Source organism: Curcuma longa, chromosome 1 (assembly GCF_044706935.1).
Source record: "Curcuma longa cultivar G26 ecotype Majalengka, Jawa Barat chromosome 1, ITB_CL_G26_1.1, whole genome shotgun sequence".
In the NCBI taxonomy this organism is placed as follows: domain Eukaryota; kingdom Viridiplantae; phylum Streptophyta; class Magnoliopsida; order Zingiberales; family Zingiberaceae; genus Curcuma; species Curcuma longa.
Genome location: NC_133861.1, coordinates 6,526,753 through 6,535,145, shown reverse-complemented (window position 1 = coordinate 6,535,145; position 8,393 = coordinate 6,526,753). Strand labels below are relative to the sequence as shown.

Below are 8,393 nucleotides of genomic sequence, written 5' to 3'. Positions count from 1 at the left end.
ATTTGTTAGCTTTTCACTTCACCCATCAACAAATCTAAAATCTAACGTGATTAGTTACGGACGGACGACGAGTGCAATTAGTTAATTAATTAGTTTTCTTAATATTTTCACCTTTTAATCCCTCCTTTCATATTTAATAGCATAAACAGACTGTTATAGTCGTAGGGAGTGGGTTGTGGTTAGTCAAGTCCGAAAGTAGCTATCAGTCTCAACAGTACGATTCGTAGTGACCAAGCGAGCCGACTCCTCGTCTTCAAGCTGACTTCTCAACGTATCCGAGGCCGAGTCCAGTCTAACCTCCCCGGACTCTCAAGACGAATCAGTGTTTGCCTCATGCTCTCGAACACTCGGAACCAAATGCCCTCAATTTTCCACGCCGAATCGGTTAAGTCGATGCGGGGACCGAGCCGAGTTCGCAAGGAAATAGGCTCCTTCAGGCCAATCCGACTTCGCACGGACACCATCTCCCGGGCCTGTCCGGATCCTCAAAGAAGCTTCCCCGACTGAGCCGAATCGACCCATTCGGACGTAAGTCATGCGGGCTCCCCAATTCTGCCCTGGCCCAATACAGGCTTTTTCCTCTTTTCCAAAGACCACTCCCCCATCATACGGCTGTGAATGCCCCCCTCTACCACCCTTACAACTCATCATGGCAATACTTTGATAGGTGTGCGCGACATGACCTCTCAAACACAGGTCAGCGATGGGGCATATGCTCTGACTATACCATGCCTTCTAACATATTCATAACGGTGATGGGACTCCAATCATATCTATGATGTGACATGATGCTTTAGATTTATATAAAGGTTGGTTCTATACTAGAGGAGGGTATGCATTCTCACAATCTTCACTTTTCACTCTCGTTTCTTCTTCCCTCTCCACGAACTAACTTAAGCATGGAGTGGTTGTGCCGGGGGAACCCTTGACCTTCCTTCTCACGTTCGTTGTGCTCGCTGGTCCTAGAAGCTCCACGTTCTCCTCCTCACCCAAGCTCACCCAAGTGAGGTGCTGAGAAGAAGCAGCGCATTCAGAAACGGATCTCAACCGGAACACATAGCTTTGAAGATTGACAACTACGATGAGTTGTAATTTAGGATTAAATGGGAAGCATTAAAGTGTCCCGAAGAAGTTATTTAATGTTTATTAAGGTTCAAATTGTAAATGAAAAAAAATTGATATGGGGTAAAATGTAAAGAGAAGGAGGAATTATTTAAATTACAATTACGCCCTCGCCGCTTCCACCTGCTGCTTCATGAGGTAGCTGGTAACGTCCCCAGCTCATTGCGCTTCGAAGCCAAGCAACCCTCGCTGGATTCCACCAACCGCCCCTCCGCCTTAAAGTCCTCAGCCTCGAGCTAGAGCCGCCCACCCTCCCTGATGGCCGACGTCGAGGGTAACAGGCGCGGCGCAGGCAAGCGCCGCGGTGGCGTAGCCCATGGATACCGGGAGGAGGGCGGGTGGACGCCCTGGCTGGTGCCGCTCGTCCTTGCGGCGTGCGTGGCGGTGTTCGTGGTGGAGATGTATGTGAACAACTGCCCCGCTCGCTCCCAGGCCTACGGCTCCTGCTCCGCTCGCTTCCTCCACCGCTTCTCCTTCCAGCCCGTCCGCGAGAACCCCCTTTTTGGCCCCTCCGCATCCACGTGAATACACCTCCTCCCTCGGCGTTTCTGGTTAAAGTTAGGGTTTTTATTTTGTTCTCGGTCGCCCGTTTCTTGATTCGGCCAAAACCCTCTTTGCCATTATGTTTTCTTCTGTTAAGCTTTTGCGATTGTCTCTTACTCAATCATTCTCTCGTGACGCCCTGCTTCTTATTTCCAGCTTGGAGAAATTGGGGGCTCTTCAGTGGAGCAAAGTAGTTCATCAGCATCAAGCTTGGAGGCTTGTTACCTGTATCTGGTTACATGCAGGACTCATCCACTTACTCGCGAATATGTTATGCTTACTTTTTGTTGGAGTTCGGCTTGAGCAGCAATTTGGATTTGGTGTGTGTTCTTACTAACTTTGCATTAAAGCATTTAAAGGTTCTATATAAGTTTTTGTGATTAACGTCTATAACCCAAATTATCTAGGTCATTTCAATTCCTAGTTCAGATTGTTTTTAATCTGAATTTGGCCTCTCTATATCAATTTTCAGAACGTTGACAAAAAAAAAAATCTCCTTTGCAGTGCGCATTGGGATCATATATCTTTTATCAGGTTTTGGTGGTGCCGTTCTGTCTGCTCTGCTCTTGAGGAATGGCATTTCTGTTGGTGCCTCTGGGGCTTTGTTTGGACTACTTGGAGCAATGGTTTCAGAACTTATCATAAATTGGACTATTTATTCCAATAGGGTAATTATGTACCCTCATACCTGACTTGTACTCAGAGTCGAGCTTAGTTTGGTACAATGGCCTAATAGATTTGATCTCTTTGTGTAGGTTGCAGCTCTGTTAACTCTTGTTGTCATAATTGTGATCAACTTAGGCATTGGCTTATTTCCTCACGTTGATAACTTTGCCCATATTGGAGGCTTCTCATCAGGTTTCCTTCTAGGTTTTGTTCTATTAATCCGTCCTCAGTTTGGTTGGATGGAACGCGAGGATCTTTCTTTTCCAGCCCAGATTTTATCCAAATACAAAGCATACCAATACATCTTGTGGGCAATCGCATTGCTTTTGCTAGTAGCTGGGTGAGAATTCTCCGTAGTAGCTTGTACAAATTTATCTGATATCGCATTAAGTTCTCAGATTATGTACTCAATCAATGCTCACTGCCTGTTTCTTTCCGCAGATTTGTTGTTGGATTAGTCATGCTTTTTACAGGAGTGAATGGAAATGACCATTGCCATTGGTGCCACTACTTGAACTGTGTGCCAACATCGAGGTGGGTTTGCGAGAATTGAATAAGATGGATGAGCTCTTGGAGATGTATCTTTTGTTCTGGTTAGATGTCGTTGTACATAGCTCAAATCTGGTTTTGTTTTGTAGAGTTTTGTTACTCTCGCGTGTAGTGTGTACTGTTTCATTTCAGTAATGTTAGTCTATAACTGTCGTACCCTCGTTGGATCACACACACATTATCAATTCTATATTAGGTGATAACAATTGCATTATGTTAATAGTTGAAAGTCTTCATGATTGTTAGCTTGCATCCTGATCATACTCACTGCTAATCTGTGCTGATCCACACAACTGATCATAAAAGTGCTTGAATATTCATGAGCAGTATTGCAGTATGCAGGACAATCTAGCAGAGCCTGAGAGTTCAAGTTCCTCTAGTTCGGCTTTCAGGTACTTATCTCTCCTTGCGTGTTACTAAACTCTCCTTGCTTTGTTAAAAGAGGTTTTCTCAAGAACATGCTGTTTTCAATTGTTACTTTAGAAGTGAGTGAAATAAATTATGATTCTTGAAATAACTAAACCTACTAAATAAAATATAAAATTTTTCATTCTTTAAAAGCATGTAAAAGTTAAAATTTCTATTTAGAACTTTCAAATTTAAGAACTTTCATTTAGCAACTTCAATCTAAGCTTCTTTGTTTGGGAAGGAGAAGTGTGACATTATTTGAGTCTTAACCTTGAAGTGTGATAATTTCATTTTGAATGAGTAAGAAATAGTTGTATCTTTATTATCCTTCTAAATTTCAAAAGTTTCAAATTTAACTTTATTGCTTTCATAATTGTTAATTCTTGAGACAATTTATCCACTTGAGGAGAGAGAAGATGTAATACTTGGTGATAGAAGAGAAGTGTAACAATTTAAAAGAAAAATATAGACGAAGAAATTTAATTTTTTCTTTCAATATATTTTTTCATGTTACAATTTAATTAATATAACCATGACAAAAGAAAATGCAAAAATAATTTGATTCTTTCTGTATTAAATACATGATTATATTTTTTAATTAAATTCATGTACTTGATAATTTAATTCTGACTATATAGACTTGATTAAGACCAAAACAATTAGTTTTGGCTTTAACTTCGAACACTACTCACGCGGAGAGGCTACTTGTCTCTTTTGAATTACTCCTCTTCTTCTCTCGCGCACCCTCAAACTTCATCTTTCAATCCAATGCTGACTTGATTGTTGGAAAGATCACGTCGATAGCACCAACGTCTGCTGACATGCATTGACTCGTAGGACGCTAAAGCTCAATCGACCAATGATGTGCGAAATTCACAAATATACGACTATCATCAAATAATAAAATATCGATCACATAGCGATTGTAAATTGAATACGAACAAAATCACGAAGTAAGTCATCTAGAACAATCAAAATCGCAAGAATCATGAGAGAAAACGAATTTAAAAAACAAGAGAAGTCTTAGGAAGAAATCAATTTTGTGGAACAATTCTAAAATTTTTACTTTGTTGCGACAATTGTCAACGCTCTAAATATTATTTGCTCTCTCACCTCAATGTTGATAAGAATGAAAATGATCTATCCCGAGATAACCAATATAAATTTTTAAAATTATATTGACGTGTTTACTCAAACATGATGCCTACTTTCAAAGTAACCTTATTAGAGCGACTACTTTCTCGAGGAGTAGGGGTGGCAATTTTCCCCGCGGGTTCGGGGCCCCGCGGGGAAAACCCGAAATGGGGATGGGTTTGGGGAGTTTTTTCGGGTATGGGTTCGGGTTCGGGGTTTTTTCGGGTATGGGTTCGGGTTCGGGGCGGGTATGGGAATACTATCCCCATCCCCGAACCCGCCCCGATTCTTTAAAAAACACTTGTTGTTTCGGGTCGGGATTCGGGTTCGCGGATGGGGAATTTGTGGTCTCCAATGATCTTGAGACTTGTTTCACAAAACACTTGTTGTTGTTTCCTGAGAGTTGGGGATGGGGGCGGGGATGGGGATTTAATCCCCGCGGGTTCAGGGATGGGGATTCCCCGAACCCACGGGTTCGGGGATGGGGTCGGGGATGGGGGCGGGGATGTAATTCGGGGGCGGGGATGGGAATGACAAACCCGCCCCCGCCCCGCCCCATTGCCACCCTTATCGAGGAGACTTCTGTCACGATGCCCATGATCCTCTAGGTGTTATCCCTTACTTTGTGACATCGGGATAAACTCATTAAGCACTGTGATAACTAATGATGCCCTAGTGAAATTTTGAACTACTTTTGTGAACCGTTCACGTCTCGATTCTTATGAGTCAAAGAGTTGGATTTACCATTTGATCCTTTCTCATATCCCATGGAACATGAAGATGCGCCATTAAAGTTGTCAATTTAGATTGGATCCGTCAGATTGGTCCGCCCCGCTAAATAATTTAGATGGGTTAGATTATAATTTTATCAATCCATTTTAAGGTGGGTTAACCCGCCTAGATCCGCGTCCCATGTGAGTTAGCCCGTGGCAGGCTTAGATTGACCCATGGGTCTTTAAAATTTAAAATTAAAGTAGAAAATTTAATGGACTAGTGGCCTTTCCATCTAAATTGTAATCCCAACTTAAAATTTTCAAGTTGACTTGTTTAAACTATAATTCATTTTTTGAGAGACCCATGGATTGACCTGCCTAACCCGCAACTCACCTTAGATTGGATTGGAGATTTTCTAACCCACCAAGTTAGTGGATTGGCCCACCCCGCTTCGCCATACGATGAGTTTCTAATGGGTTGATCTGCCCTGCCATAGATTAACCCGTTTGACAGCTCTATACAGGATTAGTATCATAATTATATATGTGCAATAAAATCGAATCATGGATCAACAAATCATACGATAAAAAAAGATGAATAGATATATAAAATAACATTAATAATACATCGACCTACTCCCTCGTCTTACAATTTAAAATACTACTCCAAAGAAATGGAGTTACAATCAAAAGAAGAAGAAGAAGACATTCTACAACTCAAATCAAGAAGAATAGAGGAGAGAAAACTTAATCATGTGTCAATTGTCATCTTCGAAAGAACTCCAAACTCGATGATGGATGGAAACTCTAACGAATCTTTTGAATGACTCTCCTAAGGTTCTCTATCACAAGAAAACACCTCCTTTCTGAATTATGCATCTCTTAGGATTTTTTTATAACTCTCAAACTGACCAAATTTGTTAGATCTTTTCAAATGTGTTAGGGCGTCACCAACGAACCGCAATGGGCACTGCAATTAACATTCACAATGCGCGAAGCGTACTACAGTTAGAGTGTGATGTTAATCGCATATAATTATTAACATCGTACAATTATAATATCACAATAAGAAACCACGCACAATTATAATACTACATATAATTATAAAATCAAAATTCAAACAATTATAATACCACATACAATCATCAACATCACATTTAAGCAAAACAATAATTCACTTAGTAAGAGAAAACAATCTAAATTAGTAACAAAAATTCCTTTAATAACATGATTTCTTTTCTATAAAAATGTATGACTTTAAAATGAATAGAATCTATATGAATCATACAAAGTTATATATTTAGATAATTAAGTGACTTGCTTCCTATAGCATCCTCAAAAAAAGAAAAAACTCATCATTTGATTGAATTAAATCCACCTTCTCCCACATCACAATTAGAGACCTTACTTGGCCGGTGGAAAACTTCCGTGGGGCCGAGCCAGTCACCCCAGAGATAGTCAATGAGATTAACTGGGATTTATCATTTTTTACAATTAGAGACCTTACAACCATATCAACCTCGAGAACCTACAGCCGTGTAATATGGGTGAGTCAATTTGGACCAAATCTCATATAATTTATTACTAAGTAACAGCATTGCAAGTCAACATCTGAACATTTTTTTCCATCAGATCTCATAACAAAACAAATGTACTTAATTACTAACTCACAACTGCATGAATTAAGCAAGATCTCATACTCTAATGTTGCCATTTTGATCATTAGATATTAGTTCCTTCTGCAAGACAATTAAAATTGATAGTTTGTAAAATAATGCCGCAAAATTAGTAGGAGGATTAGTTATAACAAACTAATCGAACCTTCAATTGAACAAAAAGCATTGACAATTCTGAGCATTTGATTTCCAAGAATAATGAATAATGATTCAAGAGCATCACTGTAAAAGTAATATATAGTTTCACATGCAGGTTCCTTGTTGATTAAAAGAGCTTCTCATCCACTACGATCATGTTTCCATCTTCATTGCCATTATCTTTTTTTTTTTTATTTTTGTAAAACTTTCTTTTTATAGTTCATATAACAAATTGGACATGATTAATATCTATAGTAAATTTTAAAATCATCATAAATTATAATAAATTTTAAAATTTACCACCATAGTGGTATTGAATAAGTGTTGCATTTCAAAATCCAACACCAATCCATGGTGTTGGATTTTGAAATTTGCACCATTGTGATGTTAGATTTTAAAATCCAACACCTTTTTCTTCTGCAAAACGATGGAATCTATCACCTTAGCGGCACCATACGATCGGCCCCACGATCATCTGTGAAGAGATAAATCAAAAAATTATAGTTGATCACGATGAAGAAGGGTATTGCTCGACTTCGTCAAAATTCAAACCCTTGCTTTTAATGCTATGATATTGGATTTTCAAAATCAACAATGTTGTGGTGTTGGATTTTAAAATTCAATATCATGGATGCTGGATTTTAAAATCCACAGTGCTGCGGTGTTGGCCACGTTGGATTTTGGTATTTCTAAAAGCAAAACTCAAATTTGATAATCTAATATTGAGGCAAAAGAAACTATCATAATTTAAAGGGAAAATGTCTATTCAATATTTGTCATAGAATGGTAAGAATATATTAATATATATGATGCACTTCCATTAGTAAGAAACATAGAGAAACTATTTATTCTTATCTCTTTTTTTTTCTACAAAAGGTGAAATTTATCACCCCAGCGATACCACACGGTCGGTTCCACGATCATATGTGAGAAGATAAATCGAAAAACTACAGTTGATCACAACGGAAGAAGGTATTGCTCAGCTTAACTATATATTTATCCTTATCAATTTGATGAATTGTTGTTATCATGAGAAGTCCTTGTGCAAGAGTAAAGTTGCATCATCTCAGCCTAGACCAGGGTTTGAATTTAAGAAACATTCTTAGCCGTTGCTACCAAATCCTTGATCAGTTCATAATTTAACTACTAAATTCCATCATAATTATAACAAGAGAAAGTTTGGATCTCATTCCTGAAGGATGTAAAGTGTAAAGTTTGGATCTCATTCCTGAAGGATGTAAAGTGTAAAGTTTGAATCTCATTCCTGAAGAATGTAAAGTGTAGGAGATTATACTATCAACACAATAAAAATGCCTCCATAATGAGAATACGAAAATGTTGGATTTAATTTTTTAAAGTGGATTTAATTGTAATTTATATATGCGGATACGAATTGAATTCATTTAAGTGATCTAACTAAGGTTTATCATATTTCAAATTTTCA

The 8,393-nt window shown here is 38.6% G+C and overlaps 1 protein-coding gene across 2 annotated transcripts; it reads left to right on the top strand.

The window, feature by feature from the left end:
• The first annotated feature begins 1,278 nt into the window (after nt 1-1,278).
• Nucleotides 1,279-3,086, top strand: LOC141825371 (RHOMBOID-like protein 3). 2 transcript variants are annotated; one of them, XM_074712763.1, is made up of 6 exons: nt 1,279-1,643; nt 1,822-1,985; nt 2,170-2,333; nt 2,421-2,523; nt 2,604-2,671; nt 2,773-3,086. In XM_074712763.1, the coding sequence occupies exons 1-6, from the start codon at nt 1,381-1,383 to the stop codon at nt 2,818-2,820; spliced, it is 810 nt and encodes a 269-aa protein (XP_074568864.1). In that variant the 5' UTR covers nt 1,279-1,380; the 3' UTR covers nt 2,821-3,086. The 2 variants fall into 2 exon arrangements, with proteins under 2 accessions (XP_074568864.1, XP_074568857.1); XM_074712756.1 differs by having other exon boundaries at nt 2,421-2,671.
• Nucleotides 3,087-8,393: the final 5,307 nt, after the last annotated feature.

Excerpts from the sequence above, each read along its gene's own strand:
- LOC141825371 (XM_074712756.1), top strand. The coding sequence starts at position 1,381 with ATGGCCGACGTCGAGGGTAACAGGCGCGGCGCAGGCAAGCGCCGCGGT. Across the intron at positions 1,986-2,169 it reads TGAGCAGCAATTTGGATTTG|TGCGCATTGGGATCATATAT; the intron begins GTGTGTGTTCTT and ends TCTCCTTTGCAG. Across the intron at positions 2,334-2,420 it reads GGACTATTTATTCCAATAGG|GTTGCAGCTCTGTTAACTCT; the intron begins GTAATTATGTAC and ends CTCTTTGTGTAG.